The sequence below is a fragment of the Candida orthopsilosis genome, assembly GCF_000315875.1.
Source record: "Candida orthopsilosis Co 90-125, chromosome 4 draft sequence".
In the NCBI taxonomy this organism is placed as follows: domain Eukaryota; kingdom Fungi; phylum Ascomycota; class Pichiomycetes; order Serinales; family Debaryomycetaceae; genus Lodderomyces; species Lodderomyces orthopsilosis.
This window is the reverse complement of record NC_018297.1, coordinates 517,380-541,011: the sequence shown is the minus strand read 5'-3', so window position 1 is coordinate 541,011 and position 23,632 is coordinate 517,380. Positions and strand designations below refer to the sequence as shown.

The 23,632-nt window shown below is 37.3% G+C and overlaps 10 protein-coding genes across 10 annotated transcripts; 5 read left to right on the top strand and 5 right to left on the bottom strand. All coding sequences in view use genetic code 12, as the record gives it.

The window, feature by feature from the left end:
- Nucleotides 1–176: 176 nt before the first annotated feature.
- Nucleotides 177–2,342, top strand: CORT_0D02930 (mitochondrial carrier protein; the record flags this gene model as incomplete). The annotated part of the gene is made up of 1 exon (XM_003869225.1): nucleotides 177–2,342. One exon carries the CDS (start codon nucleotides 177–179, stop codon nucleotides 2,340–2,342), a length of 2,166 nt encoding a protein of 721 aa, XP_003869274.1.
- Nucleotides 2,343–2,716: 374 nt separating this feature from the next.
- On the bottom strand, nucleotides 2,717–4,384 carry CORT_0D02920 (hypothetical protein; the record flags this gene model as incomplete). The annotated part of the gene is made up of 1 exon (XM_003869224.1): nucleotides 2,717–4,384. The coding sequence occupies one exon, from the start codon at nucleotides 4,382–4,384 to the stop codon at nucleotides 2,717–2,719; it is 1,668 nt and encodes a 555-aa protein (XP_003869273.1).
- Nucleotides 4,385–4,771: 387 nt separating this feature from the next.
- CORT_0D02910 (hypothetical protein) lies at nucleotides 4,772–5,608 on the bottom strand (the record flags this gene model as incomplete). The annotated part of the gene is made up of 1 exon (XM_003869223.1): nucleotides 4,772–5,608. The coding sequence occupies one exon, from the start codon at nucleotides 5,606–5,608 to the stop codon at nucleotides 4,772–4,774; it is 837 nt and encodes a 278-aa protein (XP_003869272.1).
- A 45-nt stretch (nucleotides 5,609–5,653) lies between these two features.
- On the bottom strand, nucleotides 5,654–7,021 carry CORT_0D02900 (Nup49 protein; the record flags this gene model as incomplete). The annotated part of the gene is made up of 1 exon (XM_003869222.1): nucleotides 5,654–7,021. The coding sequence occupies one exon, from the start codon at nucleotides 7,019–7,021 to the stop codon at nucleotides 5,654–5,656; it is 1,368 nt and encodes a 455-aa protein (XP_003869271.1).
- A 147-nt stretch (nucleotides 7,022–7,168) lies between these two features.
- On the top strand, nucleotides 7,169–8,425 carry CORT_0D02890 (hypothetical protein; the record flags this gene model as incomplete). The annotated part of the gene is made up of 1 exon (XM_003869221.1): nucleotides 7,169–8,425. The coding sequence occupies one exon, from the start codon at nucleotides 7,169–7,171 to the stop codon at nucleotides 8,423–8,425; it is 1,257 nt and encodes a 418-aa protein (XP_003869270.1).
- A 2,780-nt stretch (nucleotides 8,426–11,205) lies between these two features.
- Nucleotides 11,206–14,124, top strand: CORT_0D02880 (Mpt5 RNA-binding protein; the record flags this gene model as incomplete). Its single annotated transcript, XM_003869220.1, has 1 exon — nucleotides 11,206–14,124. One exon carries the CDS (start codon nucleotides 11,206–11,208, stop codon nucleotides 14,122–14,124), a length of 2,919 nt encoding a protein of 972 aa, XP_003869269.1.
- An 897-nt stretch (nucleotides 14,125–15,021) lies between these two features.
- Nucleotides 15,022–15,960, bottom strand: CORT_0D02870 (hypothetical protein; the record flags this gene model as incomplete). Its single annotated transcript, XM_003869219.1, has 1 exon — nucleotides 15,022–15,960. The coding sequence occupies one exon, from the start codon at nucleotides 15,958–15,960 to the stop codon at nucleotides 15,022–15,024; it is 939 nt and encodes a 312-aa protein (XP_003869268.1).
- A 447-nt stretch (nucleotides 15,961–16,407) lies between these two features.
- Nucleotides 16,408–18,789, top strand: CORT_0D02860 (Sec18 protein; the record flags this gene model as incomplete). Its single annotated transcript, XM_003869218.1, has 1 exon — nucleotides 16,408–18,789. One exon carries the CDS (start codon nucleotides 16,408–16,410, stop codon nucleotides 18,787–18,789), a length of 2,382 nt encoding a protein of 793 aa, XP_003869267.1.
- Nucleotides 18,790–18,844: 55 nt separating this feature from the next.
- CORT_0D02850 (Mnn2 alpha-1,2-mannosyltransferase) lies at nucleotides 18,845–20,656 on the bottom strand (the record flags this gene model as incomplete). The annotated part of the gene is made up of 1 exon (XM_003869217.1): nucleotides 18,845–20,656. The coding sequence occupies one exon, from the start codon at nucleotides 20,654–20,656 to the stop codon at nucleotides 18,845–18,847; it is 1,812 nt and encodes a 603-aa protein (XP_003869266.1).
- A 591-nt stretch (nucleotides 20,657–21,247) lies between these two features.
- On the top strand, nucleotides 21,248–23,101 carry CORT_0D02840 (hypothetical protein; the record flags this gene model as incomplete). The annotated part of the gene is made up of 1 exon (XM_003869216.1): nucleotides 21,248–23,101. The coding sequence occupies one exon, from the start codon at nucleotides 21,248–21,250 to the stop codon at nucleotides 23,099–23,101; it is 1,854 nt and encodes a 617-aa protein (XP_003869265.1).
- Nucleotides 23,102–23,632: the final 531 nt, after the last annotated feature.

Genomic DNA, 23,632 nt, shown 5'->3' with positions numbered 1-23,632 from the left:
TCTTCAACCCACACGTCCTTGGATAGACTTTACTTCATCAGTTTTTCAAAAGTTGCCCAATTTTTTGTATTTTTTGTTCCATATAGACTTGAGTCACATAACAAAACCTTTCCATATACGCTAAATATCCCCACATTTTCTTTAAAATCGACAACTCACTCAATACTAGTACCAAGATGTCTACTGAGATAAAAGCCAAAGAGATTTTCAACGATTTTGCGACTGTTGGCAAGAATCAAGAGAAAGTATTGACTTTACCTGATTTCATCAATGTTTTATCACCATTTCAAACTGATATCCCCAAGTCAGCATTCTCACTTTTGTACCTAGTTGCTGACACTGAGAAAAAGGGCTTTGTTACTGAGGCTAACTGGTTACACTTTATCAACACTTTGACCTCGACTGATGGTGAATATAAATTGTTGTATGAATTTTTATCCTCGAGTGATAATGTTAACTCAAAAATCACCTATCATCAATGTGTCGATATTTTGAACAAGATCAATTCATCCATCGACCCTCAATATCAACAAAAATTGATCAAGTTGAACTGGATTTATTTCCCCAAATTTTTTGAACCAAAGGGAGAGATTGGATTCAATGATTTTGTCACTTTGATCAGCTTCTTACCCGTTACGAAATTAATTGGAAATTTTGAAGTCGCTGCTGGTAAGAACAAGACAATTTCAGGTGAAGATTTAGTGAGAATCTTGACGAACACGTTTAGTCATAAATTATCTGATAAATTGAAGAAAAACTTACCTAACATCACTGGATTCTTTGATAACCAAAAGGAATACTCACTATCCAATGTCTTATTTATCTATGATACATTGAGTAAGGTCGACATGATTAATGAAGTTATTGTAAATACCCCACCAACAACTAAAGATAAGGCTGATATCATCATTAACAAAAAGGATTTGTACAATCATTTGAACGATCCATTATTGAAATCAGCTAACTTTAGACAAATTTCAAACTTGTCTTTGGATTTGATTTACTACTTGATCAACCAAGAGAGTGGTGATAGCATCCCTCGTAAACAAATGATGTCATTCTTGAACCCCAACGTTAGTAACAATGTTAATTCCTTGGCTCCGATATTTGAGCATCCTCAAAGTCGTCATTCGACTCATGAATCCAGCGACAACTTTTCCTTGTGGCCAATTTACGACTCATTGTATTCATTTTTCCTTGGGTCCATTGCTGGATGTATTGGTGCTACTGCTGTTTACCCTATTGATTTGGTCAAAACTAGAATGCAAGCCCAAAAGCACAAGGCATTGTACGATAACTCATTGGACTGTTTCAAGAAAATTTTGAGAAAAGAAGGTTTTAAGGGATTATATTCAGGTTTGGCTGCTCAATTGGTGGGTGTTGCTCCAGAAAAAGCTATTAAATTGACAGTCAATGATTTGGTTCGTAAAATTGGAACTGCGGAAGATGGATCAATTACCATGAATTGGGAAATTTTGGCTGGTATGTCTGCTGGTGCTTGTCAAGTCATCTTTACTAATCCTTTGGAAATTGTAAAGATTAGATTGCAAATGCAAGGTAATACCAAGAATTTGACGCAACCGGGTGAAATTCCAATCAAACATATGAGTGCCAGTCAAATTGTTAGACAGTTGGGTCTCAGAGGTTTATATAAGGGCGCGACTGCATGTCTTTTAAGAGATGTGCCTTTTTCAGCAATTTATTTCCCAACGTATGCCAACTTGAAAAAGTACATGTTTGGTTTCGATCCGAATGATTCTACCAAGAAGCAAAAATTGTCAACATGGCAATTGTTGGTATCTGGTGCTTTGGCTGGTGCCCCAGCTGCCTTCTTCACCACTCCTGCTGATGTAATAAAAACTAGATTACAAGTTGCCGGTAAAAAGAATGATATTAAGTATAAAGGTATCTTTGATTGTGGTGCTTCAATTTTGAAACAAGAAGGATTTTCTGCATTTTTTAAAGGTTCATTGGCCAGAGTATTTAGATCATCACCACAATTTGGTTTTACTTTAGCTTCTTATGAGTTATTGCAAAGCTTGTTCCCATTGACACCACCAATTACCAGAGAATCCAATTTTAAGGCCATTAGCGGTTATCCAGGTGTTTATAACTTGACCAACGACCAAGTCTACAACTCACAAGAGAAAGGTGATAGGTTGATTTATCTCAACAAGTCAGCCATTGACCCGAACGTCAACAAAGACCAAGATGCATTGGTCAAATTGCCTGCTAATTATACATACAAATCATATGATGCTATGACATTGTTTATGGATATTGATTACAAATTTGGAAAGTTCGATTACAATTCATACTTAAACTATATTCAAAAAAAGTAAACGAATGTGACATGACGATAGATTTCACATAAGGCAATAGAAATGAAAACCAAGAATTATAGATATAGATAGTGGTAGGGGATTAGCGTTGAGCGATCGAGAAGCATTGTATTTGAAACCTACTTTCATACATAATCGCGTTTCCAGTCTTTTGTTCCATCTCATAAAACTTTGCAACTTTCCCAATTTGTTTTAATTCATAGATTTATTTTAATGATTTTGTTATGTGTTTCATTTAATGACTAGCCTATTCGTACTGAGAAGTTTTGAACTATCTCATCTCTTCATAACTTTCGTGCGTAATCTCTGATAATAACAAGCTTTATTCAATGCACCAAAAATGTAACTGAGCATCAACTAAATTAAGATATACTCTATATATAATACGATTCAAAACGTGTGTGAGTCTTGCCATCATTTGCAAATTGAAATCCCACAACAGTTCGACCATCTTTCACTCCCATGTCTATTATACGGTCTAATTTAAAGTGTTTGAAATGCCCATACTTATACGTATCAAAGTCTAATTCCAATAAAGCATGTTGATCCTTGGTTGCTCGACACAAGTTAATTACTTTAAATTTGTTGCCAAGATTAAAGATCAAGTGATTGTTTACTATTTCAAATTGTTGACGAGCATCATTACCATTATTGTATGACATGATGAGACTAGATTCTCTTGAACTAGGATCATAATAACGAATCTGACTTTGGTTGATAACTATCCATTGTGTAGGCGACAAAATGAAAAACTTGCGAAGCTTCTCAAACTTGTGTCGTTCAATTTGTTTCTCTTTGTAGTTTATAATTAAAATATCATTGCTTGTACTCACATATACGAAATCTCCTAAAAGCTTAACCAGAGCATTTGGCATCGGCAATTGAGTGGTAAATAGTTTGAACTCTTGGAACCTCTTCAATCGATGGTTCCATTCAAAATAGACAATTTGACCATCGGAAGTTACTGCAACAGCCTGCCCGCCCACAATGGTGCAATCTTCAATGATACAGAGAGTGTAATCTTTTGTCGGCCGGTAAATGTAGTTTGGTTTCTCACTGTCATGAGTATTCAAAAATGAATCCAATCGAGCCCTCGCGTGAGACGCCCTGGCACCACTCCTCAATACTGCGTTGATTTCATCGATACTGGTCTTGGTAGAGCCAACAAATTCAAACGTATTCAATCCAAAAGCTTTACTGAGCTTGCGACCCTTTTTATGAAGTTTGTTGAACTGACTTTTGAGAAATTTCATTAACGGTACGGTCAAATCTTCAAAAGAGTTATAATCTGAACAGAAAGTATGGAATTTGACCACAGTACAATACTTCTCTCCACAGAATGAATATACCTGTAGAATGTTAGAAGTGGATTCAGCACTATCGTACCCGGCGTATATACAAGGGTTCACTGGGTTCCGACCGTATGGATCAAAAAGACACTTAGCTAAATCTCGAGTCAAATTCTCACATCCACCATTAGTAGCGCAATAAATTGATTGTGGTGGGACATACAAATTTCCTGAATTTGTAAACACTGCCAAGTTGAGCATGCTCCCACAACCGTCATCCAAAAACCTGGACATGACAAAGTAGTTTTCATGATATGCCACAATCTTGCCCTGTGGTGGTATGATTTCGTTCATCTTCAACTTCATACCACATCTAATTGCATCAACCATATCATTGTTGAAATACCCACTTTTTAAATTAATAGCACCTGCTTTCATACTTAGCATCGACAAGTGATCCCACTCAACTTTTCGTAGTCTTTGGTCGAGTTTATTCGACGAACGATATGGATTCACGTGAGGATTTTTGATAACATCTTGCCCACGGCGTTTTTTATTTATAGGTTTATCGTGCTTATTCTGATCTTGCTTCTCTACTCTCTCAAAATGTTGACTACGTTTCTCAGCTTGTACTGCATTGTTGTGGTACTTTTGCGTCGTATCGCCACCAGCGGGGACAGCTCCATTTGTAATCTTGAAATATCTTCCACGTGATTCATCAAAGTAGTAGCCTGGGATTTTAGTCTGTGGCATGATTCATGAGGTGTGGCTTGGGGTAAATGATACAAGTATGAAGATTTGTTTTACCATTTGCTTTTTGTCACGGATTCAAGACACTACCAATTCTGAGCTAGCTACTTTCCTGCTCACCAGTTGACTTCGCAAAAGCCTCTGCGACTTCTACGGCTGATAAAATCGCTCTATATACCATAAAGAGTAAAAACAAAAGCTCCGCATTAAAGAAGTGCTATGTTGGCTATAAACGAGGACTCAAAACAAAGTGTGGCTCGAGCCGACAATAAGACACGAAACTTAAAAGTTCACTACAACCCTGTACAATCCAGCAGTTTTCTTTTCTTTGACTGATAGTGTTATTCCTGTGTGTCCTCAAAACTAGACAACCCCACGACTAATACTTCCCTAGTCATCGTCAAAATCCAAATCGTAATCTTGATTAAACCTCCCTTCCATCTTTGTATAGCTCTTTTCATTAATCTTTCTCAAGATTAGCTCTTCAAACCCATTAGATCGATCAATTCCATCCCAGAAATAGCCAGCGGGTATATCAAATCGATTACGTGGGTTAACACCTCTATTGTAAGTAAATTGAGACCGCAGCTTATCTTCATACTCTTGTTTTTCTTTTGAAACGTTATCTTGGAATATGTTTAGTGGGTCCTCGAAATTGTCATTGAGTTTAGGTTTAAATTCGACTGATTCTTGTTGATGTTGATCTTGAGCAGAAGTACGCACTTCTATTCGTTGTCGTTGCTCTTGGTTTTGTTGTTTCCGTTTTTCAAAATTCAGCTTAGCTTTTTTTATGTCAATTATTCGACCAGATGCGTCACGATAAACCGTGTTGGATTGTGAGGTTGTCGTTGGTTTTACCGAGGATACTTGTTGTTCTTGTGGGGATGGTTTGACCAGTGGTTTATTATCTATTCGTTTGAAACCTTTATCCTCCTTTATGTTCTCCACTATGATGGGCTTGGACTCGTCATTGTCATTGATTTCATCAAGTAGGATTTGATCATCGTGGCTGGGTGTAGGTAGGTACTGTCTTGATTTGGAAATTGTTATATTAGAAGTTTGCACAGGGACTTCTTTCTTTTTCTTCCTTTTTTCCTTTCTTTTTGTATCATTAGAGCCATTTAGGTACTTGGAAAGGTAATCGGCTCGAGACATGACCGTGTGAAGATGAATACATGGAGTCTTATTGAAAGTTATGTTCTGTGTAATTTTTTTTGCTTTTCGCATCAAATCATCAACTATTGTTTGTGCAATTACTTTATATTACAATTTCTACTTGCTTTGCCTATTTATCTCATTATGTAATTGTGCCATAGTCTCACATAGGTCCATGAATAAAGCATATTGAGATTTAATGACTTGAACAATACTAGCCAAACTTCCAAACCCTTCATTACAATTCCTCTCTAATCCATTTAGCACACTCTCTAATTCATTGATGGTCTCCTCATATATATTGAGTACTTCGTAATACTTTTTAATCTTCTTAATGAAGAATTCATTTAACTGATACGAACTGGATAATTTTGTCCCTGGTGTGCTCAATTGAATAATTAGTTGCATGATGTTGTTTATGTCTTCGGTGATTTCGTTATTCATATTTTTAAGATCTTGCAACTGATTAGTGTCAAATTTAAGCGCTTGCTTTGTAGATAGTAATTTATTTTGCAAGTACGTTATATCTTTTGGAATGGTATTGATCAAGTCATCGTGTTTGGTCATATCTGAGTCTAAGGTAGTTGCAATTAGATGTTGAGTGTTTATATATGTGTCAAGTTGTTGTAGTTCATTCTTGATGTTTGGCGGGAGATCGCCAACTCTGGTCATGGCGGTTAACTGGATTTCTGAATTTTGTTGTTGCTGCTGCTGCTGAGACTGAGACTGAGACGTTTGTCCAAAAAGTCCTCCTCCGGCTGCTGGTTTGCTTCCAAATAATCCGCCACTAGACTGATTAGTATTAGAGCCAAAGAGACCTCCACTAGGCTGTGTATTGGTGTTACTGTTACCAAATAATCCTCCACTTGGTTGATTGGTATTGGTTCCACCGCCGACAATACCCCCACTTGGCTGTGAAGAAGAGTTGGCACCAAATAAACCACCCGAAGTAGTGCTTGGTTTACCGAATAAACTACCCCCTGCGTTAGTGTTCAGCGATCCTCCAAATAACCCGCCTCCAGTAGACGATTGTTGTTGATTCTGTTGACCGAAAAGACCTCCACCAGTAGAAGGTTGCTGCTGGTTCAGTTGACCGAAGAGACCACCACCGGTTGAAGGTTGCTGTTGCTGTTGTTGATTCTGGGCATTACCGAATAGACCACTAGGCTGTGATGCCTGTTGTTGTGATTGTTGTTGGTTTGACTGTCCAAATAATCCACCACTAGCACCCGTTGTATTGCTCTGGCCAAACAATCCACTGCCTGTGCTTCCTGTGGGTTTGCCTCCGAACAATCCACTCGATGTATTTTGCTGTTGCTGTTGCGGTTGTTGCTGCTGTGTATTTGATTGACCGAATAGACCTCCACTTGGCGCTGAGCCTACGGATCCTGCCTTTGCGCCGAATAAGCCACCTCCACCTGTATTAGTATTCCCAGATCCAAATCCCCCAAACGATGGAGTTGTTGATGAGGTCAGTCCAAACATTTATTAGTCAATTGCTATGCTGTTGTTGGTTGTGATTATCTGATGGAGTTTCAAATATTTTTTTTTTCTACCGTTTCTTTTCGCACATTACTGTTTGATTAGATCTTATTGTTGGATGTAAACACACGTCTTATTGCATCAAATGACATGGGTAGTCTACCAAGTGAGATGCTTGAGCAGGTAAATAACAAAATAGAAGAAGCTTTTGAAAAGCTAAGAAAGGAAGATCAAAATGCAATCAAGAGGTTAAGGGAAGAAAACGAGGTATTGAAGGAGACCTTGCGTACTCAACAACAAGAATTAAAGACATTGAGATCTAATGCACTGGCTAAAGCAAGATCCAGAGAGCTTTCATCTCCAGAAAAGGGTCCAGTGATGAATATACTCCCCACATCAACTCAGGAAAAATGTAAGGTTGGTTCCAACGATATCAATCTGAAAATATCACCGATAGACAATATTTACCTACTTTCTACCCAGTATAGTGATACTGACGAAGAGGATAATGTCATGGATGAAACTTCCTCACCGGTGAAGGTTAGTTATATTCTGCGAAGGGAATCTGCCATTGAAACTACATCATCAGGGTCCATATCTGTCAACCGCAGGATCGAAACAACGCGAACAAGAACCAAGAAGCATTTGGGCTCTTTTGGAAATAGCAACAATGAGAACTTTCCCACTGGATCACCGCCTCGAAAAGCGCCACGCCACAAGAATATTGAACTCAAAGACAATGAAGGTGTTGATGAAAATACCCCACCCATCTTTCGTGGCAAGATCAAAACTAAAGACGAAGTAGAGCAAATTGCCGATTCGCAGGAGGAGGATACCACCATCATCAGCCAAGCAGTTGCTACACCAACTTTAACCCCCCCAATTGAGATTCCAAAGAATTTAACCCTGATCCAAACAAGACAATATCTTTCAAGTTACTACGTAAGTATGCTTAAAATCGACTCCAATTTCAAAATAAACTTGTTTCGTAATCCGATAAAACAGATATCATGGGATTTTAGTGATTTTGTCGCTAATAAGAACTATAAACCTGATGATTTCACCCAATTTATCAAACGAAACTCCATTATGGATGCCAAAAGATTTAATCAATACAAGCAGTTCTACAACTTCAATCACAATGAACAAGAATTTGAAGATAAACTACTGCAGATATTTGAAAAATTTGAGTCTCCCCCAGGATTTATGCAACTGGATTTTCCAAGTACGCAGGAGTTGGATGAAAGGAAACGGACTATTCAAGAACGACAACTGAATCGACTTGCAAGAAGAATAGCTAGTTGTGTGACTGTTGAGAATGAGGTTCAGGTAGGTGAGTTTGTGTTTGGTCTTGATATTTTGAATCAATATGTCGTTCAGGGGCGTTGGTATATTGAAGAAAGTTGAGTTTTAGTTCTATTTGTTGCATTTGTATTATTTAGTTAGTGTTTGTACTACTAATGAAAAAACACTTTCGTTGAGAGAATATGGAATCCTATTGGATTACTTCTATGAGTCGTAGGAGTGAGTAACTCACGTTGAGGTATCATCTTTGTACATTTGTTGGGCGTTGAGCGTTGCCAACCAGAGAATGAATAAGAATTCGCAAAATTGTTGAGAATAGAGCGCAATGAAGGATACGACATGGTCGTCTCATGCCATCACAACATAAAATGCAAAAAATTATGTGTGTCATATTGGCAGGTATAAGAAAACGACTTTTGCCTTTATAATTGTAATGGTCACCTTGTGACATCATTTTTCTCCAAACAAAAGTGTTTTAATTTGTCCCGAGATCTGGTTGCGCCTTAGATCACGAAGTTGCAGGTCATCTAGAGAGTGTGAGAGGTTAATATTTGCTAGTTTAGTAGACGTATTGGCAATACTACTACATTCTGATATTTTAACACTTTAGCATCGATCAAGTGAAGCATGTTTGATGTAACCATCACCCACTCAAACTGCTCAACGAACTGTATGACAGCTGACAAATTGGCAATAGCCCTCTCATATGTTGATGTTTTAAAATTGCTCTTCTGTTTGTCTACGACATCCCTTTGAAGAATCCATCATTTGTATTATCTTTATCATTTTTCTTGATGCATATGCACCTTAGACACGCACTTTGACAAAACAGACATAATTAGAATTAGATCAGAGGATTAGTGTAAGTATACCATATCTAGTGATGGTAAGAAATAAATCAATAATGGGTAGATCTTGCTTGCCCTATCGGTAATTGCAAGCTAGTAGTTTGGTGTCTCGTAATGACTCAAGACTTCAAGTTTTTGTCTGTCAGGGATAAATTTTTATTTTAGCGCGTTGCAGTAATAACATATAAATTACTTATTCAGGGAAGAAGAATCAAATTTTTTGTTCAGAATTTTAATAAACTGCTCATTTGTGTTGTGTTAACAGTGTCCTGAAAATGAGGGGTGTGACAATCTCTCTAACAGTAAACTTTTTTTTGTTGTCGTTTAAATATTTTGTCTGTCTGAGTGGGTGTGTGTCCGATTAATTTTTTTCCTGTTTACTATGTTTAGTTTTCTCCTTTCAAATCATTTTGTTTTAAAGATTATTTTTTATTTTTTCTCATTTGTGTTTCAGCAAATGATTGTTGAGTAGAGAATGTGAAACTTTTAAGTTAGGGAAACTTACAGTCTTTGAAACGGCAAATTCGTTTCACCTGTCTACAGTTTAAACCTATCTTACCTGGGAATCGTTGCCTATATTTATAAAATATTCAGAAGCGGGGAACAAATACAAAACTGTCTGAATTGATTTAGAATCTTCTCCACACTAATTATGGGCCATGCTGTTCCATTTTTGGTTTTTTTCTTTTTTTTACCTTGCTCTTTGCCGTTGCTTTTACTTTTATATTGTCTACTTTGTCCTTTCTTTGTGGTGTATCTTAACACGACCATCGTTCTCTCTTTGTCTGTGTGTGTCTGTATGTGTCGCTGTGATCTTTGATCTTTGGCCATCGTCAATTATTCGTGCGCCTGCTGATGGGATTGTTGAATAAACTTCACAAAAATGCGAATATTTTTTGCTTGACAACCACTACACCCGATAATGAAGGAGAAACAAAAGAAAGGAGGGGGAGGGGGCAAGCCAACAACATACACATTTTTGAGTAATTCCTTATTTGAATGTGTGTTCTTCTATTTGTGCGGACAGTAGTAGTTTTGAATTATAAGCCAGGAAATTTTCCATTGTTCAAATGGCCAAGGCGCAATAAATTGCAAATCTAGAACTCACTATACGACAGCCTAATATTTACTGACATGCAATTAATCAACTAGTGATTGCCGCAAACCAACAACAGAGTTTAGCCATCAATAAATTTATGTACGCACGCTGAGAACGACCTCAAATGAGTTTATATCTTAACAACCTATTTAGAGTTTAAAGTGTTACAAAATGAGTACAATGATAATAATTGTTTTAACAATGATTTTGATTCAAAATGCATACTTCGGCGACAATCAATAGAAAGGGGTAAGGTTTAAGCAACAAACAACAACACCGAAGTATCAAGAGCAAAGTTTACCTTATGTTGTGCTTATAATTCTGGCTTGAAAACCACAATTGTAATCGCCTTTTGAACTCCGTTGAGAAGTTGTAAGACTTTTTCGTATTTTGTGTTTCTAGTGATTGAGAGTGTACTGTAAAAACATAACCGTAAGTGTAACTAGACTGCGCATGGCTTTTATTACAAAAGACAATAGCAAAGACAAATTATTTACTCACCACAGACACAGACTGATAGATGATTAATTCGGTCTCTATCAAAATAGCCGACGAATCGATATATTGACTTTTGATCAATTTTTGCAAGCCTTCATCAACGACGCTGCAACTGTAAGCTGCAACAAAGGAGAAGGCTTACTTCGCCTGTCTACTTGCCTTTATAAAAGGGGTATTTCAACCTACCGATGGGTTTTGGTAGTATTAGTAGTATTATTTATATATATAGTTAATATACAGTACCTCATATACCCAAAAAGGGTGTGTATACAAACAAGAGAGAGGTGTAGTAGCTAGTAGTGGTATATACAGTACCCATACATAAGCTCCAAAAATTTAATTTTTATAAATTGGATCAGCACAATTCCAAAATTCCAATCCCATTACAAACTTCCCTTTCTTATTCCTCGTGAGTTTAATGGCAAAAACATCTTATAATGTCTTCGTCTCAACCACACCAACACACCCATAACCCACATAGTCTTTCCATCAACTCAATGACTTCAATAATCGAACCTACAACTCCTCCAAATCATTCATTGTCTTCTAATAATAGTGCCAATATCAATTCTGTACATTTCCACCTGCACCAACAACCACTTCACCACCACCAACCAAGAACACCTGCCACATCCACAACTGTTTCCTCCAACTCATCGTCTTCAACCGCAAACACTTCGTATATACACAATCGCAGTTTATCGTCTAATGGATCGTTTGCAAAATTTGGTACTCATCCTAATATAGGTAAATCGGTTTTATGGGATTCTTCTAACAAGTTGAACCATAATTTGAACTTACCTAATTTCAACATTGATAATGAGGTAATATCGGCTCCTTTAATTATTCCATCGTCAAACCAAGGGTCAGTCAGTTCCACAACTTCCACTCCATCGTCTCAAGTCTCCTCCTTCCAAAAATTATCACTAGACACTACCAATAATAATTCCACCACAACCAATAATAAGCATACGAATATTGCCAATACCGACAGCAACGAGAAGAATATTACACAGAACACCGCTACTACTGGTATCAATAATAACGATGGACATTACATACTTGACACCAGTACAGACAATAAAGAAAATTTAATGAGGAAGCCATACAATGGCGCGGATGTTATTGTCGGAGTCGGCTCAGAAAATGTTGTGAATATCATGGGAGACTTTGCCCCCAACTCCTCTGCGTCTACACCACCTTCATCAATTAATTATACCCACACTTCAGTGCCACCAGATGTTGGACCACCAAAAATCGACAAAGAACATCTAGTGTCGATTAATAAGGTGCCGCTTACTCAGTTGAAGCCAGAAATACTAAAGCTTGCCAAGGATCAATACGGGTGCAGGTTCTTGCAAAAGAAAATTGATGAAAACTTGATATCAAATTATCAAGTAAGGGCAACAAATTTTGAGGTTATCTTTGATCAAATATACCCTTATATGTGTGAGTTAATTGTTGACCCTTTCGGTAATTACTTGGTGCAGAAGATGACTCCATATTGTAGCGAAGGAAATTTGAATTTGATATTGGAAATTTTACAGTACAATCTTTGCCAAATATCTGTTAACCAACATGGTACAAGAGCATTACAAAAGATTATTGATAATTTGAATAGTACATCTCAATTGAACTTATTGATAAAGGGCTTAAAGCCATACATAATTGATTTGATTAGAGATTTGAATGGGAACCATGTTATTCAAAAAATCTTGAACAAGTATGATCCTCCTGAGTGTCAATTTATTTACGACTCCATAATTGAGGATTTGTATACCGTTGCTACTCACAAGCATGGATGTTGTGTATTACAGAAATGTCTTAATCATGTTACACCGCAACAGTTGGACCAGTTTTCCAAGGCAATTTTAAAATTTGACAATTTTAGAATGTTAATTAATGATCAATTTGGTAACTATGTGTTGCAATATTTGATTTCAATCAACTCCGTCGATGTAAACTATAAAATGTTTCAAAATTTTCTTCAATCAGGTCTCACCAATTTGTGCAACTCCAAGTTTAGCTCAAACGTGGTGGAAAAATTTATGAAAAATTGCTTTAATAATGAAACGGTGGATGTGGCATTTGCAAATTTGAAATTTGAGTTGATTTACAACATTTTGACTGGCGATTTAAATGTGTTGGTAAATGATCCGTATGGAAATTATGTCATCCAAACTATGCTTGACATCTTGGTTAATCCACAAAATAACTACCACAATGTGTCAAAAGTTTCCTTGCTTTTGCCAAAACGGGACCAACCTGAACAAGAAAGTGAACAAAGCTTGCAAATCACCATCATCAAATATTGGTTTCAGAATTGTAAGATAGCGTCTTCATTTGGTAAACGAATTCAATCGAAAATCAATACAATTTTGAACAACAATGGGGCTACATCCTCCTCAACATCGATTAACAAAGTCAGTAAAAAGAGTAGCCAAATGAATGCCAATGGAGAGTTTGTTATCAACGAGGTGCAATACCAAGTTAGACCACAGAATTACCAAAATCTTGGCCCCCAACAACATTCTCAAGAGTATCCCTATCAGTTTGAGCAACATGCTCAACAGCAATATTTCCGCAACAATTTGGAGCCCATGTCGAACCAAAATGGAAGCACCCTGTCGGTCGACCATGTGTATCTAATGGAAAACAGCTTGCAAAGAAGAAATTATTCTATGCCATCAAACTTTTATTCAACAAAGTCAATTAGCAATAGTAATAATGTCTTCGGAGCCAAAGAGTTAAGCAGCATGTACGCCCCAGTGGCTAGCACCAATGTAATGAACCCTAACTCATCTGTATTATCAGTTCATTCAAACAACTCGGGCAATGGTATGAATCCATCGCCACAAACTTATTTGCACGGTGGAGACAGTCAAGCTACTTTGAGAGGTTATATACCAGAAGATGTTGGTAATCGTGCAATGCACCAATACCCACCAATTCCTCCACAAATGAATAATGGCGTGTTTTACCAGCCAACACCACCACCACCACAAGCGCAAATGGTACCTCCATTTTATCCGCCCCTCAATGGTCCAGGTCATCAGCATAGCCTTTCCGTCGGCTCAATCAACCAACCTCAACCTTTCCAACCACATAATCCGATAGCTGGGCATTACACCGCAAATGCAAGGAATGCTACTCCGCCATCAATGCAAGGTCTTAATTACCAACATGGGGTAGCTGGTCCACAAGCAAAACAGTTTGCTACTAATGGCTCACAAGAACAACAAGCTCATCCAACGACAACCGTGTTGAATCGTGGACCTCATCACTCCCATAATGTTTCTTGGTCTTCAACCTCATCGAATCAAGGTGGAACTGCATTTGGTACTCCAAGCTGGTGATTATGGTTGTGCGATGTGATGCAGAGGTAGAAACGTTGAAAAAAGAGCCGAGTCAATGATGCTCTTTCCTGGTGAAGTGTTGCCATCCTTTATTGTTCCCGAAAATTCAAAATGTAAAACTACACATACATACACATACACATACACATACACATACGCATACCCCAAAGAAGTATTATCACTCAATCAATTTGTTTTCAACCTATTGGTTGTTGGTGGATTTATTTTTAGTCATGTTTTCTTTTAGTTTGTTTTTGTCCTTTACTAAAGATTCACAAGTGTATATTTTTAATTTTTATATTTTTACTGGTTTACAAAGTAACTTTTATATCTACGATCAATTCAACGATGTTTTGTTGTGTTAACTTCAAGATATGGTGCATAGCATGAAAAAAATAAAAAGTTTAACTCCGATCAATATCATACAATCGGAGTTAACCCTTGACGCGTTTTTGTAAAGTAATCTTGTATCGCGAAACGTAAAAACTAAGGCGACACAAAAAAAAGGACGGACAAACAAAAATTTAAATAAAATTTCCTAGTTGGGAAAGTTGCTCATCGTACTCTATATAATCTCTAATACTTTTAATAGTAATGTTATTGTCTTTTTATTTTTGTTGCGCCTTAAAATTATTTTTTTGTTTGTTTACATTTTCAGCTGCAACGCAATTTTTGCAGTAATTAATGTTTCTCGCTTAAGAAATTCTAAATCCATTTTATTTTTTTCGCAGTTATTTCGCCGACGGATCCTGATAAGAGAGGTCCATCACAGTTGGTAGCAGCACTTTTTAAAAAAAGACCGATGACGTAATTGTTTACAAAGAGGGTCGTGCACAGGTGAATCACATGCGACACATTACCTTCAAATGTGCTACTTCTACAGCTCCACCATATTCCTTAGACATCACTAACGAACTTGGAAACGGACTCAGTCAAAATATCAGTAACACCTTCATCGGACCCATCACCTATTTCATGTGTGGCCCCCTCAATAATCTTACTGTTGGAGTTCCAATATTCAGATGGGGTTGAATCTTGGAACCTGGAAACTAAAGCAGCTTTATCTACCGAAGCAGGAACAAATTGATCTTTACCTGAATACAATACCAACAAGGGGACAGTAACACTTCCAAAAGTCTTTTTGAAATCATCTTCAGTCAAATAGGAGGAGAAGAAATCGTCATCGCCACGCTTGCTGAACAAAGAGAAAAACCTGTAGGCTGTGATGGGTGTATTGAATACAAGCCTCCTAAACTTCTCCGGCAAAATATACGCTCCTTTTCCTTCGGAAAGATAATCCACGAAAACTTCCCTAAGCAAGGCATCTACCTCCTTCTTCTTTGACTCAATTGATAATGCCTCTGAGTCGGAAACTGGCGCCTGTAATATAGCTCCTTGGACCTTAGCCGTGTCGGGCACATCCTCCTTATTGTTGATGTTTGTCAAGTAATGTAATGAATTTTGGCACCCAGTTGAATGACCCATCAACACAATTTTGCGTCTTTTACCACCAGCTTCAGACCGGAAATATTCCACTGCTTTTCTAATTTGACTCGTGTCTTTTTCCAAGCTGGTTGTGCCAAAACCTGAATATGCCGATGATAGCAAAACTTGCACTAGATTCCAATCCTCACCATCCTGGGATTTGAAATTTGTAGCAGCTTTGGCAAGTGTGGGCAAATAAGGCACATTCAAAAGCCCATTACTCAATCCTCCAATGAACAAGATAATGTTTGGTGCGGTTTTCTTGCTGTATTCGGTGAATTCAAACGCTGTCAAGTTGAAGGCATAAGTATACACAATTCCCTCTTGTGGGGGTAATTTGCTCAATGACATTTGTGGCTGGGTAAAATTTGGTTGTTGATGTGTTGTTGTTGTTGAGATGTGACACTGCAAGAAGAATGGAAGGTGTGGTTCTGAGTATTGTACCGTGGCGTCAAATATTGACAAGATTATTGTTCTGAGTGATTTTTAAATTAGTGACAGCGACCGATGAGATACTTTCATTTCCTCCTTTTTTAAATGTCAACCATACGTACAGAAAGAATAAACTAATGTCATATCATAACAAAGATACCATGTAGCCAGTGATCAATGCTGAAAGTAGGTTTAGGTGTATCAATGCTTGAGACTGACTCGATAATTTGGTAGTGCAAGTTTGGCCAAAAAGTATAGGTACAGAAAAAGGACGTGGCAAACACAGAATTGCAACATTTTCCAATCACATAGATTTCAGACCAGGTATAGAATTTACAAACTCATCCACCTCCTCACATACCGAACATGATGGAAAAGTTTGGATTTAATGTAGTGACCAATAGTCCCACTTCACCAAGTCAAGCAAAGATAACACACAACATTTCAGGTCGCCCTCATCATCCACCACGCCACGAACCAGTGGAGGTATTGAGGAAACAATTACGGGTTAGCAATGCTCCCGGGAATGATGTGGTAGTTGCAAACTGTGTGGCTGTGCACCCCGGTGATTTTGCTCATATCCCTGATAGAACACCAATCATTTTGGATGGCGTTTTCGTGTATTCAATAGCCAAGGATGAGCGTATGAAACCTGGCCATATCGGATTGGCCGGAAATATGAGGTCATGGGGAAAGTACTCGTTTGATCAAATTGTCAATATCGAGACCTATGATATTTTTCAATCGGGACAACAACAACAATACCTTGGTGCTATTGATCTTCTGATTGATTTCGTTAAAACCAAATCGAACTCCTCTCCATTGAATCACGATGAATTGGTCAACATTTTCCACCAAAAGTATGAGAATCAAATATTGCAACCCACCCAAGTGATCTACATGGATTTTCACAATGTTTACTATTCAGTCAAGGTGGAGCAAGTTCAAATTATTGATGTAAACACCAAAGATAATTTGCCGAGTTTCAAAGATTCTGGTGATATAAAAACTAAAGGTATTTTCATCAAGTCGACGGATGTGGTATTTTACCCTTATGATGGATCAAAGATCAATATATCAAAAAGTAAAAGTTTGAAATCGAGAATATTTGGTGGTAATGGTGCTCAAGAGTCTCGTCGCCATACCAGAAAACAAATCATCAACCCTGACTTCAAGTTGGAGGACTTGGGTATCGGTGGGTTGGATTCTGAGTTTCAAGATATCTTCCGTCGTGCTTTTAATTCGAGAATCTTGCCACCCGAAATTGCAGAAAAGTTGGACTACAAGCATTGTAAAGGTTTGTTATTGTATGGACCTCCTGGTACAGGTAAAACCTTGATTGCACGTAAATTGTCGAAAATGTTGAATGGTAAGGAACCAAAGATAGTCAATGGTCCAGAAATGTTGAGTAAGTATGTTGGTGCATCTGAGGAGAACATTCGTAACTTGTTCAAGGATGCTGAAGCTGAATATAAACTCAAAGGTGAGGACTCCGACTTGCACGTTATTATCTTCGATGAATTGGATTCCGTATTCAAACAAAGAGGTTCAGGAAAAAGCGACGGAACTGGTGTTGGTGACAATGTAGTGAACCAATTGTTATCAAAAATGGACGGTGTTGATCAGTTAAACAATATCCTTGTTATTGGTATGACCAATAGACTTGATTTGATTGATACTGCCTTGTTGAGACCTGGTAGATTTGAAATTCAGATTGAAATTGCTTTACCGGATGAAAAAGGTAGAAAAGATATCTTTATGATTCACACAAAAAAGTTGAGAGAAAATGGATTGTTAACCCCGGATGTCAATTTCGATGAATTGAGTTTATTAACAAAGAACTTTACTGGTGCTGAAATTGAAGGTCTTTGCAATTCAGCCAAGTCATATGCAGTTTCTCGTCACACCAAAAAGGGATCCTTGGCACAAATCGACCCCGAATCAATTGCCAATATGCACATTACGAGAAACGATTTTCTTTTGGCTTTAAATGATATTCGCCCAGCTTTTGGTACCGATGAGGAGGATCTTGCTCAGCAAGCGCAACATGGTATCATCAAATTCAACCAAACGATCGCAAATATTTTTGAGAAGGGACATTCTATTATTGATGTGGTAAGGTCAAGTGAGTCGGAAACCTTGAGAAGTGTTTTGTTGTATGGTCCACCAGGAGTTGGAAAGACCGCCATTGCCACCACTTTAGCTTTAAATAGTGATTTCCCCTTCATCAAGATGTTATCTGCCGAGACTTTAGTTGGAATGGGAGAAGCCAGAAAAATTCAAGAAATCGACAATGTTTTCAGAGATGTTCATAAATCACCATTGAATGTGTTGGTTATTGACAAGATTGAAAACATTATAAACTATAACCCAATAGGACCTAGATTCTCGAATGACATTTTACAAGTGTTGAATGTCTACTTGACCAAGAAACCTCCTAGAGGCAGAAGGTTGTTGATTATTGGTACAACTTCCCAATACTCAGTCTTGAAGCATATGAATCTTATCGATAGTTTCAATGATGCTATTGCTGTTCCTCCTATCAAAACAATTGAAGAAGTTGGTAAAGTTTTGGACAAATTGGGCTTTATGACACCAGAACAAAGACAAGAGATTATACACCAACTTGGACAATATGATATCAACATTGGAGTAAAGAGTTTGATTGATGTTTTGATGGTTAGTAAGTATTCCAGAGATAACGTTGATGAGGTTGTCAACAATATTGTTGAGAAAATGAATGGTTAAAAGGTGGTTGTGGATATATCAATTATAGTAATTATCTAGATAATATTAAACATGTTTAGGCTTTCTCATCTTTTTTTGTCTCCTTAACATTATTCGTCTCCTTTAGCCATTTTAAATGCGGAATAAACACTTCCTCGCATCGTTTGATATTGTTTTGCTCTTCGTCTTTGATATACTGAAGATAATCTCCCATGTACGTTGTACCTTTGGTTAAGGAAACATCTTCATCAATTGCCTTCCCGTTAGGTCCGTAATAGTTAGGACAAATACTTTCAGTGAAAAACTGCAATACACGTAAATCAAAGTCATAGCCAACATTTTCCCTCACACCGGCATACATACGTATATGCTCACCAGAATCTTGGTAAACAAGATCATGATTGTCGACTAACCAATTAGGATAGAATTTTGGATAGGACAAGTGCATAAAAATAATATCCACACCCTTGGTGTCTGTTGATGCTTGAACTGGGTCATAATGTGCCAATGCTTTTGAGGTAAAGGAATTCGATGCTTTTGAATGATAACCGGTCCATTGGAATTGCTTCAAAGTTTGATGCCATGGCTCATTCAACGCATGGGCAGCAGCAATAAATGTCTCCTTGTCACCTTCACCTGCGGATCCTTGTGTCAAAATTGGGTAATAATAATCTGGACCAAACACGTTATAGTACAAGCAGAGAAGCAAAGTCTTCAAATGACTGGTTTTGTTGACAACAAACATTCCAGTTTCAGACGTAGGATCAGGTAAAGTTCCTTCGAAATCATGGAACCATGAGTTCTCAAAAGTGAACTCAGACAAAGGACGAAGGTTTTCTTTTCCTCCAGCTTGTTTAACATCGTATGCACTGTATCTGAGTTTATTTTCCTTCACTTCCACATTGGCAATATCATAGTACATAGGGTTGGTAGTTCTAGCCCAAGCATCAGGCCATAATATCAAATTATTTTTTTTGTACAAGTCGGAATCAAATATGTAGTCAACATTTCTTGTTGGAAAATTGTCTGAGTCCAAATACAATACATTTTCAAACCTCGAGCTCAACAACGCAAGCATTTTGTATTGATAACCACCAATGTTGAATCTAGTCAGTAAATCTTCAGCCAATTTTTTGTCAAATACATTACATCTTGCATTGTAGGTTCTCAAAATGTGCTCACAAAAACTCTTTTCATAATCATCTTCTGTTGCAAGAAATAATTCTATTGGTAATTGTGCACCTGTGGCACGTATTTGTTTGATAACAAGATACGACAACCAACTATATCTGCCTCCACCAACCAAGACATATCCCGATGAACCTTCATAAATTTCCCAATCGGGATCACTAGGGACCATTTTACCGAAAGTTACAACTCCTTCATTCAAAAGCTGAGGTATACGTTCATTGACGTATTTGGTGTGACTGGCTTTCATTTCCTCAAAAGTTGTCTCAGATATGTCCAACACATTTTCAAGATACTCTTTATTAAACAAGAAGGAGCCCTCAGTGGAGAAGAGTTCCTTTGCTTTCTGATCTTTTTCTTTGTATTTTCCCTTGATGGATGGTTGGTTTATCTTGTATTTCTCAAGATCATCAAAAAATATAGTATAATCATCAAGCTTTGGGTTTTTTGGTTTTGGTTTTAGTTTGACCTTTGTTGAATCGGGCTGTTGTTTGGAATTGATTTGTTGGTTCGTCTTTGCAGGAATATCTTTCCCAGGAGATGGTTGTTTATGATCATAACTTTCTGGCTTTTTGTTCAACGATTCATCAAGTATTCGTTGCAAATCTTGGTTCCTGAAATTGTTTGTTGTGAGAAAATGTAAACCAACTAATGCCACCACAATTAAGAGGAAGAGCCTTAACCTTTGCTTCGATATCATTGGTACTAGTGGCTCAAGCGAAAAAGGGATCTAAATATAGATCGTATTGTTTTGGTCAAGATTTTTTTTTTCCTCTTTCTTCCTTTGTTGAGATTTTGTAACACCTGAGATTAGATGAAGGAGGATATACGAAGGCTTTTAATTTTGCTTTAAATTGGCATGAAAGTGATCTCGAAAGAAATACGATGTGGGGATGTCACTGATCACAAATTTGAATACCATGATACTTCTCCTTGTTTGTTCAAAAATTGAACTCAAGAAGGTATACAGTGAAGTAATCGAGATTCATTAGAAACAAAGCTGTAGCTTATTGAGGGTAGTCTTTACTGAATCATATCGTTCATTATAATACCCAGCCGCCAAAATGGGGGTTATTCTACTCTGGAAAATACTTAACTTCAAAAGAATACACGGTGTTGTATTACGTCAGCGCTATTCCATAGTTACACAAACCAAACACAAAGAAAAGCGGAACTAGACTTATACAAAACAATCTAATCAAATGAGTAAGCAGCCATCACCATTTTATATCAAACATCATCACCAATTTTTTCTTTTTGCCACCATCTACACTTCTTTCTTTTTCCTTTCATGATTAGACAAGCCAAAAGAATGACAAACAACTCAAAGCTCTTAAATGCAGTTAAGACATCGTCTTTTACAAATCACATTGCTCCTGATAATAGGATCCCCACTATTGAAGTTGCTTTGGAGAATGAGAACAAGATTAGTAATAAACCAAGAAATTTATTAAGTGGGGGGTTTTCATGGGTATTGCCTACTCCTAGAGATGAATATGATTTTTTAATTGCCAATCCTAAAGCATTAAAGGATCTAGGACTAGATCCTTCAGAAGTGGACGATCCCGTATTTCAAAAGATCGTTAGTGGTGAGTTCTATGAAGACAGAAAGGCATTTTTGGATAAAGGGTTTCCTATGCCGTATGCACAAGCCTACGCTGGGTGGCAATTTGGACAGTTTGCAGGACAATTAGGAGATGGAAGAGTTGTCAACTTGTTTGAAATAGACAAGGCAAAACAAGAGGATGTCAATAGACACAAATACGAGCTTCAACTTAAAGGTGCCGGTCTTACCCCATATTCAAGGTTTGCCGATGGAAAGGCTGTTTTGAGATCTTCGATTAGAGAGTATATCATATCTGAGCATTTGAATGCTATTGGAATACCCACAACTAGAGCTTTGGCATTGACTTACTTGCCTTCGACTTTAGCACAACGACATGCTGTTGAAAGATGCGCAATTGTGGCAAGATTTGCTGAAAGTTGGGTAAGATTAGGGTCATTTGACTTGTATCGATACAGAGGTGATCGTGAGGGTGTACGCAAGTTATCAGACTATGTTATTTCTGAGTTGTTTACGATTGATGGAAACAAGTTTCAAAATTTTGAACGCATCAGTAAATTGAGGCCCGACTTGACAAACTTGAAAGATGATTCATTAACCGATTATGATAAAATGTATTATGAAACAATCATTAGAAACGCCGAAACCACAGCGATTTGTCAATGTTATGGGTTCTTGAATGGTGTGTTGAATACCGACAACACCTCAATACTAGGACTCACGATAGACTTTGGACCATTTTCAATTATGGACAAATATGATCCTAATTATACACCCAACTCGGAAGACCATGAGTCTAGGTATGGGTATAGAAATGTTCCAACTGCCATATGGTGGAATTTGACTCGATTAGGTGAAGATTTGGCTGAGTTGATAGGAGCAGGACAGAAGTTGTTGGACAATGCTGAATTCAATGAGCACGTGAAAGAGGAATGGGAAGAAGATATTATAACTAGGGCAACAAAAATCATAGAGATGGGTGGTGAGATATATCAATATGCATACACAAAGAAATACGTTGAAACATTTTTTAAAAGATTGGGATTGGCTACAGGATTGATTGATGAAAAGAACCCCGATTCACAAAACGTTCAATTACTAATGCCAATGTTGGAAGGGTTAGAGAAGTTGCAAACTGACTTTAATATATTCTTTTTGAAATTACAAGATATTGATTTCAACAACTCTTCTTATGAAGATATAGCTGAGCTGTTTTTGGAGCGATATGATCCAAATACTAACAGGAACCACAAAGAAGATATAGCTAAGCAATTCATTGGTTGGCTCAAGATCTATAACGGATTAAAGAAGAAATCTGCTGAATATCAACAAGTTCCAAATGCTGCACAGTACAACCCTAAATTCTTGCCCAGGAATTGGATTCTTGATCAAGTGATTGAAAAAGTGTCGGATTCAAATGGAAAAGATATAAGCTACTTGAAAAAATTACAAGATATGAGTTCCAACCCATTCGATAATCAGCTGTGGGGTGAAGATTTGAAAGATCTTGAAGAATCATGGATCTTGCAAGGTGAAAAGGGAGAGGAATATTCAATGTTACAATGTAGTTGCTCAAGTTAGATTGTTTATGTACACAGTATATAGATAAGCCTTGTCTTTGTTTAGAGTATTACAAATTCAGTCGAATGAAATATCATACGTCGCAGTTCACTAATAAATGAATAGCGGGTTCTCTTACTTTCCCCAAACTCATTTCGAGCATTGCGGTTTCAGCCTTGTATGATATTGCTTCTTTGAAATTCTGGTAGCCACAAAATTAGGTGAAGACGCGTCATTACGAAATAAAAAATGTGAAAATTGTGTGCGTAAATCGATGAAAACACAAAATCAAAACTAATTCAATTTACGTGTGCCTAGAAGAAAAGAACGTTTTTGGTTACCATCTGAAATTAAGTAACAGAATATACCTCTGATTTCATGTGTAGTTGGGCCAAGACTCATCCATAATGATCCATTAAGGTCCAGCTCTCTCTCTCTCTCTATATATATATATATATATATATATCAATATCAATACGTGTATTTCCTTGAAAGGGGTTTGAAACAAAGACTGTAAGGGAAAAAAATTTATCACCAAAAGGTTATGAGAGA